Below are 21,365 nucleotides of genomic sequence, written 5' to 3'. Positions count from 1 at the left end.
CGTGAATAGTCGCTTTGTGACAACGTTTTTTACAACATTCAGACATGAAAACCTTTTCAGTGGTTTTTCTTTGGACAGTACGTGCGGGTGGGGGACTAAGTACTCACCGTACATCAAATTATTCTGGATTATCTCCAGCAAACCTGCGATGGAGGATACAAAGAAATGTCACAATTGATGGAAATATTGCGACATCAGCTATGCTTTAACACCATTTTATTATCAACATTGTGTCTGTTAGCCGGGTTTCCATTTAAAAACAAAGACATTAAATGTGTCTGTTGTTCATGAGCAAATACTTTTGACGTAAAAGCAACACTGCGTTTGAATATGTTATTTGTTATCTGAATAATACTAACAAGAATAGAGTTTGTCTTCTTCGTTATGGCACCAAGTTCCCTGTCGAAATGTCTCGTCGCGAAAGCATCACGGTATAGTTGCAAGAAAGCACGTCAATCACTCCATCTATGATCCTTTGGAAAAATAAATGAGCGTGTCCTGTAATAGATAAACAAAGAGGGGAGGGGGGGAGGATGAAGAGGATGTGCAATAGCATCCGGTTGAAGAAGGAAGGGCGTCCAAGTGTAGTCGCGTCCGCTTTCACTTCCTCTTGTTATCAAGCCATAATTAATTCCATTCATTAAGACCATGAACAATCAAAAGCCGCTGCTTCATAGTCCGAGCGGGCGGCAGCCTTCCAACAAGGCCACTCAGCAAGTCACCTTTTTGGAGCTTGGAAAATATTTAGAGAAATGCTTTCAAAGCTTGATTAAATTCACCATGGATTGACAAATCAAGGACAACAGAAAGAAGAAAGTCCGGAAGAGTCCATGAAGCTTCAGCAGAGGAGAGCTTTTTTTTTTTAGGAATAATCAATAATTATGGTAAATTGTCTTGCAGTACATGCAAAACATATTGCTGCCGATTAGCACATGGGTAACGCAAAAATAAATAAATAAATACATGGCTACGTTCCCATGAGAATTTAGTAGGATTTCTAGAAGAATTCCATCAAAAATATTATTTTTTGCATGGTTTCTTACCCACCAGAAAACGTACATGTTTTGCTTTCAGTAACATTTCCTAAATAATTAAAAATGATCATTAAATGCGCATTAAACAGCTTTTTGTTCTTTAGCTCTGTACTTGATTTCTTTAAAACATTGTGTACAATATACGGCCTATATGAAGTAAACATGGTTGATTTGCCCCTAAATAGATCAAATATGGTTTCTTGCCCTAAAGTCATTACCTAAAGTTGCGCTCCTTATAAAGTTAGCAAATGGGATTTTGTGCCCTATGTCACCAACTATGGTTCCTTGTTCTATACTATTGCCACATCCTGTACAGATAATGGCAAAAACAGATTTAAAAATACACTTTTCAATGAATGAATATTTTTTTTAGCGCCACCTTATGTAACGTTTCCTACTAAATTCTTGCGAGAACCCCGTCGAGGGATTAAATAGAAGTTATACATTCACAGTCACGTGAGCGTATAACTGACAGATTCACATCAATTTACGAAGCGTACTGGAAAAAAAAAATTGGGGATAGGAAATAAATTTCTAGCTTCCGTCAGCCCTTTATGTCATTTTGACATCACAGCCAAAGTTAAATCTATCTGCAAAAAAAAAAGCAAGGCACCCTCGTCTCGCAGGCGCTGAATTATGTTTCATAATCTCCATAATCTGTGCATGGACGAGGAGACAGAGGGAAACACGGCTCCTAATCACATTTTACTTTGTTTTGTCGCAACGATGGCAGAGAGAAAATCCCTGACCGTGACGTCATCCCGCAGAAGAGGGGGGCCTGACTATATAAATGACATTTTGTAATCTTTTACAAAAGCGCTATCAAGCCAAGAAGTTAGGTCACAACTGGAATAAATCAACTTTCTTGACCTGAACATAGCAAATGGAGTCCTGAGAGTGTCCAAAGCAGACCACATCAGATGACACCACAAGAGGGATTACAATGACATTGAACACCGCCATCTTTTTTTTTTTTTTTTGGGCTAAACGTCAGTGCTGATGCTACAGCTGCGAGTGAACATTTCCCTCATGGTGACTGAACGGGCCAAGTGCGGCTTACGATAGTTGGAAATGTTAACGGGCACGGGGAGTTCCATGTCCGGTTGCTGCAGCGGGGGTGGCGGCATGCTGCGGTAGCTAACGCGATCGCCGCCGTTCCTCAAGCCATCGACTTGGTGGAGGACCGGCGGGGGGGCGGGGGGCTGCAGGTAAAAGGGTAGCTCGTAGTGAGTGCACGACGGGCAGAAGGTCTGCGAGCGGGTTAGTTTCCGGGCCAGAGGCGGGGTGGGGAAGAGGGCGGGGCCATTTGGAATGGACGAGGCGGCGGCCGTGGCCGCCACAATGTTGTGGTTGGAGTGGACCGGCGGCAGGCGCGACGTGACGGCAAAGTCCGGCTCCTCCTCCTCCGACTCGGACTCCTCCTTCTTACAGCAGTAATACTAGAGTAGAGACAAAATGGGGTCAATGAAAGTCAATCAAATCAAATCGCTGTCATTCCGGTACAAGTTTTTTTTTTTTTTGCTCTAACGCTTTCCCAGCAGTGTGATATAGCAATCCGAGATTCGTCTCCAATGAAATCAGACACTGTTAAAACGAGATAACTTACTCACTGGGAAATGAGATTGATGTACGACGACGAGTGAGGAAGGAATTTGGCCAAAAGAAAAAAAAATCTCATGAATGATTTACCGCAGGCTCAGACAGAAGCGCCACTGAGGCAGAATCGATGATGTAAGTCACAGCGCATGTTTCTTTCTTTGAGAGGCCGGCGTGAAATGAAAACTATGCAAACACACTTTGGTGAGTGCAGATATGAGTTTTAGTCCTCAAACAATCCAGCAAGTACAAGTTCATTTTCCATTCTAGAGGGTCACCACATCCAGATCCATTTAAAATGTCTTTACAATGTAATGCGTCTTGTTAAATCAAAAAAAGTCGGCAAACTACAAAAAAAAAAAAAAAAAAACTCCTCACCTGCAATCTGCAGTAGCACAGTACTGCGATGATAAGGAGTAATATGACCGTAGCAAGAATTCCACCGGTGATGACCACTGTCCCAGCTGTCATTCGTATGGCTCTCCATCAACTGCCTGCACGGAGCAAAGAAGAAGAAAAAAGTGAAGAGCATGACGACAAGAATAACCAAAGCGCAGAAGGCTCACAATGGAGAGGCGCCATCAAGTAGATTACACCAGCGTGTCATCTCGGCACCGCTTATTAAATGATCCAGCTGTTACAAATAAATGTAATAGAATTGTCTGGCAAGTGCTGCTTGCTGTGTCAGCGTAGACGTTTGGGGAAAGGAGGGGAAAATAAAAGTTGTTTGAGAATGCTTGATTACAAGTAAATCGAGAACCGCAGAATGAAAGAGCAGATTGGAAAAGAGTCAAATAAACGAGAGAGAGCGAGAGAGCGAGAGAGGAGGGGAAGGTCAGGATGAGAGACAAATATGATGACTGGATATGAAATGAAGACAAGATGCTGGGAGGAAGTGAAACAGGATAGGGGATAAAATGGAGCCTGCTAACAAAAGGCAAACACTAGTCAATGCTAACACAACAAATAATCAAACGATAAAAATGATTAGAAAAAAATATCGGTTTGTTTGCACATAAAGTTTGCATTGATTAGAATAAATATTACCGTAATTTTCGGACTATAAGTCGCGTTTTTTTTTCATAGTTTGGGTGGGGGGGCGACTTATACTCAGGAGCGATTTATATACATATATATGGGTTTTTTTCACTTTTTTGGGCATTTTATGGCTGGTGCGACTTATACTCCGGTGCGACTTATAGTCCGAAAATTACAGTATATAACTATTCCACTTGGTCAGGAACTCATTTTATTATGATTTACTATTTTGAGAAAAAGAAAAAAAAAAAAACATGCTCAATATTGGGTGACCAATATGCTAAACTTGCTATCCACCATGATAACAAGTATGCAAACATGACAACTTTGCAAATCAATGTTGAGCTTTGTCAAATTTATTAGCGTTAAGTAAGGCTGGCTCATATTTTACAGTTCAATAAGATACACGCAAGAATCATTAATAATGCTAACCATTATGTTAATGGACCACATTAGCATGACAACTTTAGATGAAATATTCAATGCACAACTTGACCTCATTTTGGATCTACCACAGGAGCGGGTTCTGCATGGTGGGAATTTAGATGCGTTTCCTCCAGCGCACTCACTACCCTAATGACCTGATCACTGTCTTTCCACTGTGTTAAATATTCAACACACACAGTGTGTAATAGCTTCGCTTTGGCTGGTGTTGGTCCAGCATGCTGACACGAGGTTAGCGGCAATCCTCGGTCGCCGCTAACGCGCTCAGACAACAACGTGGGAATAAAGTGCCACACTTTGATGGAACATGGCAGAGATCACAGCGGAGGTCTAGCTAGAAATAATGGCCGCAGACAAGCTCTCAGCTGGAGCGCGGGGCGGGAGCACTCGCGAGGTGGTGAACGATGAGATTGGCACTCTTACACGTTTAGGCTGTCAACACACACATGCATCCACGCAATTGTGTGTTTTGTGATTAACTTCTACAGCTTTGCTCTGCTCTCGTTCTCTCTGCGTCTTAGAATAGAAGTGCAATTTGTTCCGACAACGACGGTGTCAATCAACAACCTTTTGTTGCCCGCTGATTATTCATTCAATCTAAAAATCTTTTCGTCTTCCTAATCGAGCTACTTTTTGGTTGAGAAACTGAATTTAGCACCATGACCACAAGCACTACTTAATTGAAAAAATGCTGAGGCTAATGAAGGACCTCGTCGTGATCCATACAATGTCCTTGATTAATCAATAAAAGAGCAAAGTGGCTATTGAGTGGAAGAGTGAAAGTTTAAAAGGGATAAATGACGGAAAATTGACTTTTTAAGGGCTTCTACACAAGCAGTTGGCTCTCTGGAGCTCTTGCCCACCCGTTAAGTGCGAAATTAAACAGCCAAGCAAATCTTTTGTTTGCTGTCTAATTGTGAAATTGTGGCTGTGAGTGAGCTCACTTCTTTTATTTACTTTATATAATAACCCCCCGACCCCTCTGAGTTTATATGCTAGGCTTGGCTAGGCTTTTGAGCCGTGACAAAAGCAATGTCCTGTCCGCACGACTGCAGCATCACCTGATTCAACCTGGCCTGGTGTCACATTTCGGATTTGACACTGTCTCATTGCAACTCCGCAATCACCGCGTGATGTTATGACCACAGTAGCAGAAAAAAAAAACACTCCAGCGTCATCGCTATATTGGACATTACAGGCTACCTGAATTCGCTGACTCGTTTCTTATACTGTGCTGTATATCGCTAGCATTAGCCCAAACCATTCTTGGTGCTAACAAAGGAGAGCACAGTGAGCAGTCTGAAACAAATGACCTTTCACTTTCCAGTCATTGGAAAATGATTGCCTCTATGGAATAGAGTGACAAAGGTGAGGTCTTATAGGAGTGCATTTTGAAAAGTGTTCGCAATGCAGAAAGTGGACCTAAAAGGGAAATTTCTGACCGTCAGCTTGCGATACTAAAATTCTATCTAAATTATAAGAAAACTATAAATTATATTAATCTATTTTTTTTAATTTGACTAATCCGAGTGGAACGATCACAAAAATCGAAAAATGCTTATGATTAGTATAATAATTCAAATCCTGCCAACTATGACGCATAGGTTAAATACATTTCATACACAACCGTATTATTAACAATAAATGACTCACAGATTATTTGATTTCAAAATGACGCTTCCGAATTGAGTATCTCCACTAACAACCCAGGCTAAACTTAGCCCCTGTCCAAAGCTTGCCAAAGTTGAGATATATAACTTCAAAATACTTTATTGGCGCCATCGTACAGGATTTTGGTGCCATCCTGTGGAATTCTAGTGAGTTAAAAAAGCAACTAAAAAAAAAGCAACTAAAGCGTTCCCAATGCAAACACATTAAGCAGTTGGTTTCCTATCCATTTCTCCTCTTCTTTCCCCGCTGCTCGGCTGATGCGGGGAGGCACCGCGAGGCATCTGTTTCAACATGACTTTGAACAGCCACTGAGCCACGAAAGACAATGCCTGTGATGCGCAGATGGAGGGACAAAACTACAGAGCGTAGAACATCGACTTGGTGTGCGTTCCCCAGAGTCAGACTATAGGAAATGCTTTAAAGTCAAGAATGAGGTTTTTTTTATTTTTATTTTTAAAGCTCACAACTTACTATTAACAGTGGTTCAATTACTTTTTTATATGGGTGTGACATCTGTGCTGCCCCACTTGAGTATCACAATAAAGTAGTGGGTTAGCTTGATGCTATATACATGGCTATTTGTTTTTTTCTGGGTTTTCTATTATTAAATGTAGCAATTTCTTTCACAATCTTTTCTCAAGCTTGTATGACAAGTTAATGTCAAAATTCATCGCTGGATATTGCCAACAACCCACATCCCCTTCCTCAATGCTCTCCACAATAGAAGATAGTGACTCACCAGAATCTGGCAATGGAATGGATTTTCAAAAAATAACAAGGTCGATATAGCGTCAGCTCCTTTCTGCACGGTGATGCTGCTTAAAATGTGACACTGTGCTCAATATTCCATTTTAACAACAAAAACCTGCACATTTTCAGAGCTTGGTGAGGACTGACTGAAAACGAAGCCGAAAAATGAAACAGTGTAGGAGCATGTTTGATTTGGGCCAGATTCTTTTCAGTCGCGTTGCAAAAGGTAAGCAGAGCTGCAGTAAATTTTGTTTTTTTTACATGCACAGATTAGCGTACTTTTTGCTTGCATATTACTCCCATTAAACAAAATCAGGCTGATTTCAGCAAGACTCGAAATAGGCATTGTATAGTGTTCTGTAATTTTGGATCTTTGGGGTATTTTGACCAAAATATAAAAAATAAATACTCCTTTGGAAGCGAGAAAAAGACGTGTTTAAGCATCCTTGGCAAATATATACAGTTTGGTGGAAGGAAAAGGAGAGAAAAAGACAACCATATGAGAACTTGTGTTACTATGGCGACTGGTTGACTTACAGTAGCATCACCTTTTTGTTACTTGAGTGGGCGCTTTGCACTAAAAAGTTCGAGGTCTGTTTTGCAACTTATCACGCATGAAAAATATCTTATCGACAAGTCAAGCTGAAATAAATATCGAAATATACATTTAGATGTGTAATCCAACACAGTAAAATGCTCGTGTAGTTGTTTCTAAATAAGCACAAAGACACACTTAGTGTATTCTCAGCACTAAAACCTAAAAGGACGGATTATGCATAATTACAGATGCACACTCATTGGCAAGTGTAATTCAGCAGCTTGGCAATAAGTAGAATTGCGCTGGGCACGAAAATAGGGCCCTAAAAGTAAGTAGAATTGAATTGCCATGACAACATCTGAGCGCTAATATGCCAGTCTACCGCTTAGAATGCTTTAAAAGAGACTATTGAATGGCATTTAAAAGGGAGAGGAGTTTCAGTCATTATAAACCATCAAACTATCTGCTGCCTCCACCCAAAAAAAAAAAAGACTTAAAAATCTGTGCTATAGCAGAGCTGCTAATAATGACCCAACCAAATGGAATAATGTAATCTCTCCCGCTACTTCCTGTTACCATGACCATACCCCACCAATCACTCAGCTGGATGAGGTCAACTGACCACCGGCTGGCGCATGAGGACACTCCATCACAGAGCACGGCAGGGTGGAGCCGAGAAGAGGGTGGGGGAGCGGGGATGGAGGAAGGGAGTAGCAGGGTGGCGACTATTTAACATGATCATATCCTTCCCCGTTTTTATGTGCTTGGTCCAGGATCTGCAGCGATGCTCACTCCCTGTGGTGCATTTTAAAGGTAATTAAGGCTGCTGGGTGAGCACTCAAGTGGACATGTAATTGCATTTACCACTCCGCTTTTCTGCCATCATTGAACCCCCCCCCTTTTTTTTTTATATGTATTTCATAAGCCCCCTCCTCCTCTTACATAGCCTTTCCTCATGTTTTTTCATCAAGCTCTTTTGATATCTCAGATCCTCCTCCTCCTCATCCTTCATCTCCCATCTCTTCGCCAGCTCTCTAATGGCCGAGGGTCTCGTGTTGGAACATCAGCAGTAAAAACACACAGTCACGCTGTGTGTGTATGTTTGTGTGTGTGTGTGTGTGTGTGTGCATGGAGAGTATGACTGATCTCCCAGGGGGCCAAGGTTATTCAGAGGGTCACTGGTGCATGTCGCCATGGGAACCCAAGCCCCGCCTTTTCTGCCGTTGCTCGAGGGCCTCTTAAAAGGCACAATGAGCGAGTGGATTGTCTGAGATAAAAAAAAATAATAATAAAAAAAAATTCTTAGCAATTCTTTTGTTGAAAATGATTCCTTGATGTAATTGTATTCATAATAGACTATTTGATCAGATGGCAACCGTGACATGAATGGTATTAATTCTTATTTATTATCAATACATTTATTCAATTTTAGTTTGTGAGTTGAGCATGCTAACCATAAAGTACAGTTTTAGTTAGATTGAATTTGTGTAAAATAATTTTTCTGTTTATTTTGTTGCTGAAAATATTTCATATATATTATCATTTTTATATATTTTAATATTTTAAAAAATTTTCATTATTCATTAACTAACCTTTCTGACAACTTGACAGAATCCACTGCTGAACCCAAAAGTTTCCAACATGAACATTCTAAAAACTGTGCTCAAAGCCACCTTACTGCAAAATGCATCCGTTACAAAAACCCCAACAATGAGTAGCATTGCCGACCATTTTAACAGTTGGTGCCTAAAAATAAGCATGGCTACCACCGGGCCGTTTAGAAGATAGATGGATGGGCTCCCACTTGTCTACAGGAGCAGTGACTCGCAAGTCATGCTGTTTTGTCAGCATGTGGCAACTCTCGCTCACCTTCCTCACCCCGCTCCCATCGCACTCATTTTTGCCTCTTTGCTCGGCTCCATGTACAACAACAACACAGTGGTACTGCAGCCAATGCCGTGTTTATGGACTATAACCAATTATGCATTAAATTGAGGAGCGTGCAGGGAGATAAGAAGCAGATGTCTCCCATTACGACTGGAAGGAGGCGGTGATGCTGTCCGTGGTTCTGAAATTGGACGCGCCACCGCCTCGCAAACTTTACTTTGGGGGGAAATAACGCGGGAAACGATCACAATGGAGGATGTATTCAGAATAAATCAAACCTCCAGAAGACTTTAAAATTCAGTCTTACCTTCAGAGATAAGATGAATCAAGCAGGTCACATGGAGGGTCGTGGCAGCTGATTGGGTGACAGGTCCTGATCTGGCTGGAAAGTCTTCAGGTCGACCCCAGTCACAGAAATTATAGAAAGGTGTTGTACAAATAAAAAATTCAAAAAATCAAGTCAGTCAAAATAAGAGCTGGACTTAAAAAATACAAGACAGACAAAAATGAATGTGAATAGAAGATATTAATTTCTAGACTCTCAAAACTGTTGAATCCAAGCACAAAAAAAACAAAACAAAAACACAATTAGATTGTTGCACACACACATCCATTCACAGCTCCAGATGTTGTTTTGGGAGAAAGATGAGCAGGAGAGGCTGATGAAGAAAATAAAAGCCTCCTAGGCAAACACCCCCCTCAGCCTCAGCGGCATATGCGATGGAGTAGAAGACAGCGTGATACAAAAGTCCACACCTCCATCCCAATATGAGGAAGAGAGTAGGAAAAAAAAAAAAAAAAAAAACACACCCTCCGAGGAGGTCCGGCTTGCTTCCTTGGTTTTGGCTCATCCACAACCAGTCCAAGCACAGGGCTCAACAATGTATTGCCCCTCCTGTGCAGCCCCTTCACAAGCAAAAATAAACTGTGCTGGGGAGGTTATGTCAAAAGAAAAGAGGAATGCACGCCGATTCCTGCAGAGCCAAGTGAAAACATGCGGCGGTGGTGCCAGTGAGCACGCTCAGTGAGCGAACAGCCTGAGAGAGGGCGCTTTAGTCACAGCCTCACATTGGATATGAGAGGCGAGGGATGGGGGAGCGAGAAAGAGCTAGAGAGAGAGAGAGAGAGAGAGAGAGAGAGAAGATGGGGGTTAGAAAGCAAAAACGGGACAAGTCCCTTTTGAGTCTTTGAGGCTGTGCATGGTTGGATGCTGAGTCAGTGGAAGGATGTGGCTTGAAAATAAATGAATGAAAAAGGGGCGCGTGCAATGAAACGTCATCAATCAGCACCACACAAAAGAATTAAATTGACAATAGGAGAAGAAAGTAAAGACTTTGTTTTTAAATAAAAACTGTTAAGAAGTTTGAATCCACCAGAAGCTGCTATGAAGCAGTGATGGGAAGCCAAGAAATACAAAAACTTATACTCGTTGACATTTATTATTTTTCACCAAAAACTAGGCTGTGCAGAAATACGGCTTTGTTTCTTCTTCTCTAAAATTTGCACCGAATCAAATTAAATATATCTGCTGCCATCTTGTGGCCGATAGCGGAATTACACTTATTATAAACTTCAGTAAAAAAATAGCAGGCAATTGAACTGTGATGTCAAGGTGCCGTTTTGGACAAATGGACAGAAAATACCACAGACAAAAACACCAAGACCTTATAATTAGTCTTACATAACTCAATATAAACATCCTTTTGGTGTAATGATCAGCTGTCCCGATACTTTTGTCTACTCCCCTCATGAGGTATAAAATCAATCACAGGAGGAAAATATTCCATTTGGATGACGCAAGTGTCCTCACACTTTTTTTGTCCCCCCAGGGGTCGTTCACGTCCTCATGTCAACATCGATCAGCTGCGGGTGTGACAAACATCCCCTCTCAGCTGTCACTCTTCCCTTTCCAATACCCACTTTCTTCTATCTCCACTTTCCACCTTCCACATCAGATGAGTTTTTATTGCATTCATTATTCACACACAAAGACATGGAGATTAGTGCTCTTGGAAAGTGTATGGTGTTGAATTATTTAATATCAGTGGCATATGAGAATACACTGTGGCCAGATTGGTGGTGTTTGGTTGAAATTGGCTTTTATTCCACTTTCTCTCGCTGCCGGTCTGTGCATAACTTCATAACCTTCAAGTGATTTGCGATGATTCATGCTTATAATCCACTGCAAGATGCAAATGCTATGAAGTGCAATACTTTATATCATAACATTGGGCACCCCAAATGATCTTAAAAGCCAATATATTTTTTGTAAGAGTGTTCAATATCACTTTTTTTCCCAGTTCTTGAGTTGTCACCTATACCGATATCATGTACTGATACTATTAGTATTTTTGATAAATAAAACTTCCTGCCCAAAACACAATGAAGGCTATTTTTAAAGAAAGATTTATATATTTCCAATTTCCCTCAAAATGACTAGAACATGCAATTAATGGCAATATTCTCTTCTAATCTAATTTAATTTATTATTATTTTAAATTTAATTACTTTAGTAGATATAGTGCTGACTGTCTCAAAAATTCATTATGCATGTGAGCTTTTTTTTGCATTAAAAAATGCATTCTTTCATTTGTGTTTGTGTTCTTCTGTCGGGATTGTCATGCGCAGAACAATATCAGAAAAACCTAAAGGCTCGCCACATACACGCCAACAAACGCACACATAGGAGAGCACACAAAGCTCGGTCATCTTCCCCCTAAATCCTTTCCTCGGTTGCCCCTCCCCCATTTTTTGCCCCAGTCTCTGCTGAAAATGCCTACAATGTGGTGCCTTATTTGTGTTTGCTGACACATCAGCACAAACAGGACCAACGTATATCCATACGTGACAAATGAAGCGGGTTAAAGGAAATGCATTTGGACCTCGCGGACGATACATTTTGATTGTATTACCGGCAAATAACAATCTCAACTACATCTCCCCTACCCTTGGTTTGTTTACTGAAACGCTGTCCCTTTAGTCCAGGAAAAGACAATTCAATGTCATCATGGACAAAATTCAATTAAAAAAGTCCAGGTCTGTATTCAGGACCTGGTACAATACAATTATTGTCATTTAAGGTGAAAATACAAAAAACGTTTTTACACCTACATCCAAGGCTTTTTCACTCGATCAACTTATTTAATTTTTAATTGATTACACACATATGAGGCGGAGGACATGGTCACCTGTTCCGCGCACACACATGTTCCCTCTAGGGATGGGCTAACCTTTTTAAACAACTTTACCGTGTCCATCTTGTGTGTGCCGGCCGTAATTGGCAGCGCAATTAGGTTGTTCACAGCCCGAGGAGGCGGCTCGAGGAAAGCGACAAATGCATTAAGTTGTTTATGGCTTCATGAAAAGCTTGCTGACTAATGCAAAAGGTCAGATTTCTTTGAAAAAGAAACATGTGATATATATATATATTTTTTAAACGGATAGAGCAATAAACGCTGATGATTGTCATTGATAATGTCCATGGTAGGTTTTGGACCAATTAGGGTATGGCAGATGTGCACCATCATGTTTGACCCGTGGGCATTCTGGGATACAATTGAATTGCGCTCGACAAATAATAGCATTAGTCTGCATCAAAACAGACAAATCGCGAAGGGAGGAGTCTCTTAAAAAGCATAGATTGGGTACGAGAAGATGAGAAGACGCGAGGAATGGTACGAGACGCTGTTGAGCTTCCGTGACCCGCGAGGACATTTTTCAACTTTCATATATTTTAGAATATACTTGAGAAAGTGAACTCACACGTCTTTCGGCCATGAGGATCCTGAGCAAAGAATTCCGCCTGCAGGATATCACCGTCATGTACTTCACCGCCCTGGCCGCCCTCATGGTCATCCTCGTGGCTTCCTACCAGGCTCCCGCTCACATCACAACGGTGGAGCTGGCCCGTCCTGACTCAGAGTCATCAGAACCGTCGCCACCTGAGCTGCCAATGCCCTTCCAGGTACTACTGGACCCGCTCGGCAAGCTCCGGCTGGCGTGGAACATCAGCTACTCCCGCCAGGAGGTCTACATGGAACTGAAGGTGGCTGAGCTGAAGCACGGCGTGGTGCTGGGTATGTCCGAGCGAGGGGAGCTGACCGATGCTGATCTGGTGTTGCTTTGGGACTCTGGAAGAAAAAATTATTTTGGGGTGAGTCAATGGACAATATCTATCTTTGCATTTAACTTAAAAAAAAATGTACATTCAGTTTTTCTCTTTACACATTCCTGAGCAGTAGAAATGATTGAAACAGTAAACGAGTAACACTGCAGTGGGAATCACGAAGACATGATGTTGGTTGTTATTATTTCTCTGTGTCACGTTGTGGCCCCAGTGGAGCATAGAGCAGACCTCCATCAGGTTCCGTGTTCTAGTTTGAGACAAATCAATGGCAGGTGCACATGTGGTTTGATGGTTCACTGGGTGTACACAAACGTGACCTCTGCGCCGGAGGCCATCCCGGCGCACAAATGACACCCTGGTAATGAAGGAGGTTTCAGCACAGCGCTGCAGTCATCACCTGTGCTGTCAACTCGCCGACATGTTTGGAGGCTGGCCGCCAGAGCAAATGATCTAGACACTGGTGGTGTACACGCCATGTAATCAATGTGATAATCAATTGGGGGTTGAATGAGACCCGTTCATCTTTATTATTTATCGAACTGGGACCATTCGTCTATTTCGTGCTGGAGTCTATCCCAGCTGACTTTGGGTAAAAGGAAGACCACACCCTGGATTGGGCGCCAGTTAATAACATTGGTGTCGAACTTGAGGCCCGGGGGCCAGATTCGGCCCGCCGTCTCATTTTGTCTCAAGCAAAGTCAAACAATTAAAAAATGAAATGCAGATTTATTTTATCTTACCATGTAAGACAAAATTTGAAGCAACCATCAAATGCAATACAGTACTACACCATTTTTGTGGACATAAAATGGAGCAGTCGATATATTGTATCTTTGTGCATGAGGGCATAAAATAGTATATGGATGGATTTTGAGATGTGTGCAGGCTGTTCCATTTGAGAAGAGTTATATAAGAGGAGGAACGAGATAAGTATAGCAATAGATCTTGGGTGCTATTCCAGACTAAAATGCGAAGAAAAATGTGAGAAAGATAACAAGTGGATGGATGCACCTGTCATAAAGCACACACTGTGGTGACAATGATAAGAATATATATAATGAGATTTAAAGCGCTTTTAATATGTCATTAAAATCTATTTCCATGCAGTATGCTGAATGGTTTTGACACAATTCCTAATGTCTCCCATTTGTGGTGTTTTCCTTCAGGACGCCTGGAGCGACAGTGAGGGCAGAGTGACGCTGGACAGCCAACAAGACTACGAGCTGATAGAAGCCAAATGGAAGTCCGGAGGCTTCTACTTGCTCTTCAAGAGACCATTTAGCACCTGTGACCCCAGAGACTACCTCATTGAGGTTAAATGAAATAATAAATTGAATTACATTTCTTTTTAACATTACACTTTATTGCAACAATTATGTCACATATTAAATAAATATATATTAAATTAATATAAATAAATGTATTATTTATTTTTATTCCATTATTTATTACTTTATTCTGATAATATTATGTTATTTTTGTAACATTATACATTCGCTTTGCTTAGGAGGGAACCGTCCACATTATTTACGGCCTCTTGGATAAACCACTTGCCTCACCGGAGCAGCTCAACCTCTCTCGCATCCACATGGGTCTTCAACGCATCTTGATGCTCCGCCCCGACACGCCGGCTCCCGCGCTGCCCCCCGACGTGCAGACGCTAGACGTGGTGTCGCCCGACGTGGTCATCCCTACTCAGGAGACCACCTACTGGTGCTCCATCCACAAGCTGCCTGAAAGAATGCCCAAGAATCACATCGTCATGGTACGAGGGGGTGGCGAAGGGGTGGAGATAGTTCACAAGCTGCAATTATACTGCGGCTTTTTTTGGCAGCATCTGGAGGAAGCAAACAGCAGATGGACTGTCATGCTTGGCAGGAAGAAGCGTATATCAAGGCAAATGCAGAAACACCATGAATTTCATTCCTGCGCAATTCTGTCTGATTTACATACAGTATGCTTTACATTTTGATGACAGTAAAGTGACCTGATAGTTTGGCTACGAAAAAAAATAATGTTTCATAAACCAGATTTGAAGCTTCAGATGTTTATGATATTCTATTGCTTACATAACGGGATATTTTCTTTCTTTTCCGCGTCAGTACGAGTCGGTGATAACGCCAGGAAACGAGGCCATCGTGCATCACATCGAGGTGTTTGAATGCTCGCCGGACGACGGTAACGTTCCCGAGTACAGCGGCTCCTGCGACAACAACATGGTGCCGGCTAAACTCAACTTCTGCCGGCACGTTCTGGCCGCCTGGGCCATGGGCGCCGAGGTATGATGAAATTTGATCTATTAATGGTGTGATTCTGTGACTTAAAATGTGATAAACTATTAAAACAAATCAGCCAGAATCCAAAATGTCGGATCCTCCCAATAATAGAAGCGCCATCTAATGAGAGCAGCACTTGAAATTCAGTCAAATCTTTTTGGGGCGCAGTCCTCGACTGTATTCATTGGAGACCAACTCCTACTCAAATAATGTGAAAGCCGCCTGGAAGTATCTGCAAAAAGTCTATTATTACGGCTGTGCAGCCAGTCGGTATGTGGGAAGAAAATTCACATGCAAGGAGTCGCACACAAAGCCTTGCACAGCATCACACACACAAAGACAAAAAGAGTTATTTAAAGTAAAAATTCCATTATACTCAAAAACGTTTTGTGGTTTATAATTTTTTTTCCTTTGCGGAACCCCCGAGATATCCTTGGCTCCCCCACTGCCACCCCAAGGTAAAAAATCCTAGCTCCGCCATTGTACAAGATTGTTTTAAGGTTGTAATATTTTTAAAGTTTGCACACTGGCTAGCTTCTATTTTTAGTCTTACATTACATTTAGAAAATTTAGTAGGCATCATCATGAGACTCACTTTTGAAATGGACACGATAAGGTATTAACAGTTTCCATGGAGTGAGGCTCTAAATAGTTGAAAACTGCTATGGTAGACTAGTTTAAGTAATAGATAGTCGCTAAAGTTTAGCGTAATAAACAGAAGCTAGAGAGCAGCCAGCGGAGCGGGCCAGCAGGCAGTGGGGGGTGACACATAAAACAAAGAGGACAGCGGAACGGGGAGCCTGTCACCATATTTCTGCGCTCCCCAGCCAGGCTGCTCTCTGATTGGATTATGTGTCAGCCAAACAAGAACAAGCGGGATGCCTCCCTTGCCTTGTGTGAGCGGTGAAGACGAGATTAGGTGGGAAATATTCAGGCCTCTTTCATCACCTCGTAATAGCGTTGTTCAATTCTCCCCGGCAGCGCCACAAAAAGAAATGAGACATTGCAAAAATAAACACAAAGTTGTGTGTGTGTGCAGAAGAGGCTTCGAGTCTTCAAATATTTTTGCTTTGGGAAATAACGTTATAATATAAAAATGACACTCCGCAATTGGATCAACAGAAGGCATGTGCGCTTGCATCTGGTGCACGATTAAATGATGTATTAAGATTAAATCGAGATTTCCCGACGATAGTGATGTAGATACCCCAAAGGCTTTTGTTATTTCATGGAACATAAGCGAGAACTGGACAGAGCCATCTTGCGCGTTGCCAAAAATATGGCTCGGTCTTTTATGGTTCTGAAAAATTTGCATTTTTTTTTTTTTTTACGGTTCCAGTATTTAAGCAGAAAATATTTAAAATGGTGTTTTCTGTCATTAAGTTTTACTTTTGGTAACATTTGTGTCAATCAAAATGTTGTCGTCTGTGTTTTTGCAGGAATTCTACTACCCTCCCGATGCAGGCCTCCCTATTGGTGGACCAGGTTCCTCACGGTTCCTCCGCCTGGAAGTCCATTACCACAACCCTCTTCTTATATCCGGTAAAACACGGGAGGCACACGTGTGATCACACACTCGAACAAGCAGCAGGAGAGTGTTCCTGAGAAGCTGCGGGCTAATTTCCAACAGAGCAATTCATTTCAAATTTTCCAGATGACGCTTTTCATCTGGGCCATAGTCATTATTACAGACTATTCTCCTCAGGTGACCTTCAACACCTTGTCCGCATATTCTAATGCTAGAGCAGATATACTGTGGACGTAGTCCTATGGTTAAAATGCATCTTTTTTTTTATTTTTTATTAGCATAAGCCACAACGCCTCCATCAAGTTCCAATGTTGGTGAGGAGTTTGAATTCTGTTGACAAACAAGCAAACATGTAGCGCACTGGGGAGATAATTACACTCGCCTCTTCTAATGGAGGGGGATGTCAATCAGCACAGTGACGGGGCTAATTCATGTGTTCCTTATTATCCATGACACAACAACATCTGGCAGGTTTACTTTTTTCTACTATTTGATATCAAATACCAAATTCAGTTTCTTACATTTTTTGGACTATTTTTTAATTTTTTTATTTATATTATTATTTATATTGTATTTATATTATTTTATTTATTTTTATATTTTGGAGTGATCTTTTTATAGTGTGCGTAAATTACTGTGCTAAATGAGACAAAGAAAATTAATCTGTGAAATTACATAACACAAAGCAGCGCCTGTAATTTAAAAAATTTTCGACACTATTTGAAGTGAAACCACTCGTCTACGTCCGGCGGGCTGCTGGCCTAGATTGTGTAATGTTTCACTGGAAATACATTGTGCAGCAGATTTAGTCATGACGACATTGTCTTTTCTGCCTCAAGTTAATGACATCCTGAATTCTTTCCCGTCATCCCCGCCTCAATGTCCTCTACCAAAGCTACGAGAGAAAAAACAAGGCCCGCCTTGAATCATTCACTCATGAATGCTTATGAGTCCTGCTGAAATTATTCTGCCCTGCGAGCATGTGAATATGTTACAGGGAGTCAATGGAGCGCACGTGAAGCACATTAACGATCCGCGACGTCGTTGCGTGCAGGCAGACGTGACTCATCCGGGATAAGGTTACATTACACCCCCAGTCTGAGGCGCGACGACGCCGGGATCATGGAGCTGGGCCTGGTCTACACACCTATCATGGCTGTCCCACCTAAACAACACGCCTTCTACCTCACTGGCTACTGCACCTCGAAGTGTACACGCGCTGTAAGTACACGCGACACATACTATGGGTCGAGTACCAATAGTCAGGGGCGGAGCTAAGATGTTTTCCTTGGGGGGGCCATGGGGAGGGTCAAGGAGATCGCAGGGGGCCCGCAAAACATTTTTTTATGTTGACCTTTTTGGAGGTAATATATTTAGTCTATATATTCAGAATCTATTTCTCATCATCTGCTTTGATAGGCTTTGCCTCGTGGCGGCATCTTCATATTCGCGTCGCAGCTGCACACGCATTTGGCGGGCCGCGGGGTGCGCACCATCTTGGTTAGGGAGGGCAAAGAGGTGGAGGTGGTGCAGGAGGATCAACATTTCAGCACCCACTACCAGGTGAGACACAGTGAAGCCTCTCTTGCATGACTTGCGTTTTTTTCCACATATTCAATGGTGTGTTTGCAAATGTTTTTTTGATCAATTTTTCTTTGATTAAATGATTTATTTCAATTGATAATAATGTATCATTAATTCACATGTTCAAAATTATTTAATGTAATTTTACCTCGATTTGGTTGCCTCTGCTCAAGCTGTCGATCATCACAAAGAGTCTTTGTGTCATTGGAATGCGGCTGACAGACGGACAAACAAAAAACAAACAAACAAACAAACAAACAAACAAACGGAGATAATTAACACTTCTAATGGAGGAGGACGTCAATCAGAATGTGTGCTCCTCAAACAACATGTGACCATCCCAATAATCCAATATTAATTGAATTAAGAATTTCTACACTTAGGAAAGATAACTTTTTTTTTTTTTTATTGAGTCTATTCAATTTTATTAATCGGTAATGGGGATTGATTTTTAATGTTTTAGTTCATCAATGTTTGTATGAAATTAGGAAAAAACATTTGTCAGTATGAGTAAGCACAATCTCTTTCGATCAACATCTGCTTTTGCTCTCATCATCACAACAAATAGCAAGCAACACCTAACATCTGTTCTTTGCATTGCCATCCGAAGGAAGATGAATTAAACATACGAGCGTGGCGCAGAGGAACATCTGCTTGTGCCTTGAACATCACCAGCCCGCCCGAGTGGTGCTGCTGTCTAAGTACTCAGCCTCATTAGGAATATTCCGACACGCCGTCAATGGATGTGCTAGCCGGATGATACTACGAAAGCTTCAAGTGCGGCGACGCCTTGAACAAATGCTTGGAGAGATATAAAGAAATAGCAAAAATCTGAAAATCCATTTTTAGGAGCCCAGTCATTCTACTTTAAATTCATGAACACCCTTAGGTGCAATAATTAATTATTCACTCAATTAATCCTAATGCCATATATAGTAAGAAAAAGAAAGAACATCTATTTCTACCGTTTCCTCCTGTAGTGGTTTAATTTAGTAGAGGTAAAACATTTAATTCATTAGACTATTTGTGTAATGGTTTATTTAGGTTGTGTTATAGAAAAGATGTAAAAAATATATAATTATTTGTCATAGATATTAATTAGCATTATCCATTTCTTGATATTAATTTGAATTGATTCAATCTGGTTCCTTGTCCCTATTTTTTTCTTTTTCTTATAGACTATTCGAGTTCTGAGGAAGATGGCAAATGTTTTACCGGTGAGTATGAAGAGACCAAGAATTTCAGAAAAAATAAATAAATTAAACTCGACTAGTATTGACTTTACTATTGTAATATTTATTTTTACTCAAGAACAGAGTGATAGCAATCTCAAAGGGTCCCATTGATTTTGTAAGTTTAATAGAGTAGACATGGAGGTATTTGGTGGCATAATGGGAAATACCATAAAAAAGTTTTACAATTTTTTGATTTTGTGGTTTGTGGTGCATAATAAAAAAAAATGATGTGCTTCTCCTGACAGGGTGATGTCCTCATAACAAAGTGTACTTATAACACAGAGGACAGGGACAAGCCCACTGTGGTGAGTAGCCAATTACAACTCAAATTAATTCTATTAAAAAAAAAAAAAAACTAAAAAATGTTTAATATAAATTTCCATTCCTGGAATCCCGCACAAAAATTTGAACATGGCATACCTAGGTCATTTCGTGTCCGTTTTTTCTGGGGTTCCTCAGGGCGGTTTTGGCATCATGGAGGAAATGTGCGTCAACTACGTCCACTACTACCCTCGCACTCAGCTGGAGCTGTGCAAGACCCATGTGGACTTGGACCACCTACAGAAATATTTCAGCTTCATGAACAGGTAGTGTGCAATCATCCAACCATCAATCAATAATCTACTTCCCAATCAATCTTGTGACATGTTGCTAGATTCCAAGGAAAGGATCAGTGTGTTTGTGGCGACGAAGGTGTGACAGAGCAGTACTCCAAACTCGAGTGGGACGGCTTTGCCACGCAGGTGCTGGATTCCCTTTACAACACGGCGCCCATCTCGATGCACTGCAACCAATCAACTGCTCGCCTCTTTCCTGTGAGTCTCACAAACACACACCAAAATTTGACAGGCTAAACTAAGCTGACATTTGAAATGGATATATACAGACTCCATGATATGGGAACATTCAGTGGACAAAAAGGATACATTAAAAGCGAAGCGTGAAGAGTCTCAGTCATAAAAATCATGTTCTCTTCTCTCCAGGGAGATTGGACTAAGCAGACTCTACCTGTGGTAACCTCGACACTCAAAAAGCCGCCTTACCCTTGTGAGGTCGGCGCACGCCCTACCAGTCGCCCGGATGTCCCCCCAGTCTGAGCCAAGCCGAAGCGGGTTGAGCCCAAGGAGGAGGTTCCACTTCTGGGGCAAAATTACACTGCATACATTGTCTGTGATGACTTCTGAGTTTAATTATACGCTTATACGAAAATACACACTAGCTTGTTGTTTGGAGTATTGTGTTGGTATAGGGGGGGGGAAAAAAAGAACTGTGAAGAAAAATCTTTGAATTTTTTTTTTTAACTGCAGCTGTGAAAATGGACTAATTTTAAGCTCATATGATTTGTAAATTGACCAAATAATTTTAGAAAAAAGTAATTAATAATATATGGTACCGGTCGATGTTTTGACAATGGATGTTGAAGCAGTTGCCGCATTAACGATATGGAGCAGCGGCTTGCTTCAATAGAAACACAATGAGACACAATTAATCAAACAAGCAGGATTTATCCAATAGAAATTGAAAACCCGATAGGCCATTAGAAAGATGAATTGCCGCAGACAGACACGCTCATCTCAATTCAAAACTAAACGCGCCACAATTCAATTTCTTTTTGTAAACAATTTTTCCACATAATTAGACAAGAAGTCGTTCACAGA

At 41.3% G+C, this 21,365-nt stretch overlaps 2 protein-coding genes across 5 annotated transcripts; one reads left to right on the top strand and one right to left on the bottom strand.

The window, feature by feature from the left end:
* Positions 1–199: 199 nt before the first annotated feature.
* fam163ba (family with sequence similarity 163 member B, genome duplicate a) lies at positions 200–12,851 on the bottom strand. 4 transcript variants are annotated; one of them, XM_037266667.1, is made up of 4 exons: positions 12,721–12,851; positions 9,266–9,349; positions 3,009–3,124; positions 200–2,473 (listed from the first exon to the last, which is right to left on the bottom strand). In XM_037266667.1, exons 3-4 carry the CDS (start codon positions 3,099–3,101, stop codon positions 2,018–2,020), a joined length of 549 nt encoding a protein of 182 aa, XP_037122562.1. In that variant the 5' UTR covers positions 3,102–3,124; positions 9,266–9,349; positions 12,721–12,851; the 3' UTR covers positions 200–2,017. The 4 variants fall into 4 exon arrangements, with proteins under 4 accessions (XP_037122562.1, XP_037122564.1, XP_037122565.1 ...); XM_037266669.1 differs by having other exon boundaries at positions 9,266–9,340; positions 12,721–12,806; XM_037266670.1 differs by lacking the exon at positions 12,721–12,851 and adding an exon at positions 9,567–11,188.
* On the top strand, positions 12,618–20,959 carry dbh (dopamine beta-hydroxylase (dopamine beta-monooxygenase)). The gene is made up of 12 exons (XM_037266580.1): positions 12,618–13,111; positions 14,251–14,397; positions 14,592–14,849; positions 15,187–15,363; positions 16,800–16,902; positions 17,943–18,109; positions 18,308–18,451; positions 19,651–19,689; positions 19,953–20,012; positions 20,167–20,294; positions 20,363–20,522; positions 20,691–20,959. Exons 1-12 carry the CDS (start codon positions 12,734–12,736, stop codon positions 20,802–20,804), a joined length of 1,875 nt encoding a protein of 624 aa, XP_037122475.1. The 5' UTR covers positions 12,618–12,733; the 3' UTR covers positions 20,805–20,959.
* The last annotated feature ends 406 nt before the right edge of the window (positions 20,960–21,365 follow it).

This window comes from Syngnathus acus, chromosome 12 (genome assembly GCF_901709675.1).
Source record: "Syngnathus acus chromosome 12, fSynAcu1.2, whole genome shotgun sequence".
NCBI classification, from domain to species: domain Eukaryota; kingdom Metazoa; phylum Chordata; class Actinopteri; order Syngnathiformes; family Syngnathidae; genus Syngnathus; species Syngnathus acus.
This window is presented reverse-complemented; position numbering and strand designations above follow the sequence as displayed.

Coding starts and splice junctions, on each gene's coding strand:
- dbh (XM_037266580.1), top strand. CDS start 12,734: ATGAGGATCCTGAGCAAAGAATTCCGCCTGCAGGATATCACCGTCATG. Junction 14,850..15,186: donor CCAAGAATCACATCGTCATG/GTACGAGGGGGT, acceptor TTTCCGCGTCAG/TACGAGTCGGTGATAACGCC. Junction 20,013..20,166: donor ACAGGGACAAGCCCACTGTG/GTGAGTAGCCAA, acceptor GGGGTTCCTCAG/GGCGGTTTTGGCATCATGGA.
- fam163ba (XM_037266667.1), bottom strand. CDS start 3,101: ATGACAGCTGGGACAGTGGTCATCACCGGTGGAATTCTTGCTACGGTC. Junction 2,474..3,008: donor TGTGCTACTGCAGATTGCAG/GTGAGGAGTTTT, acceptor TCTCTACTCTAG/TATTACTGCTGTAAGAAGGA.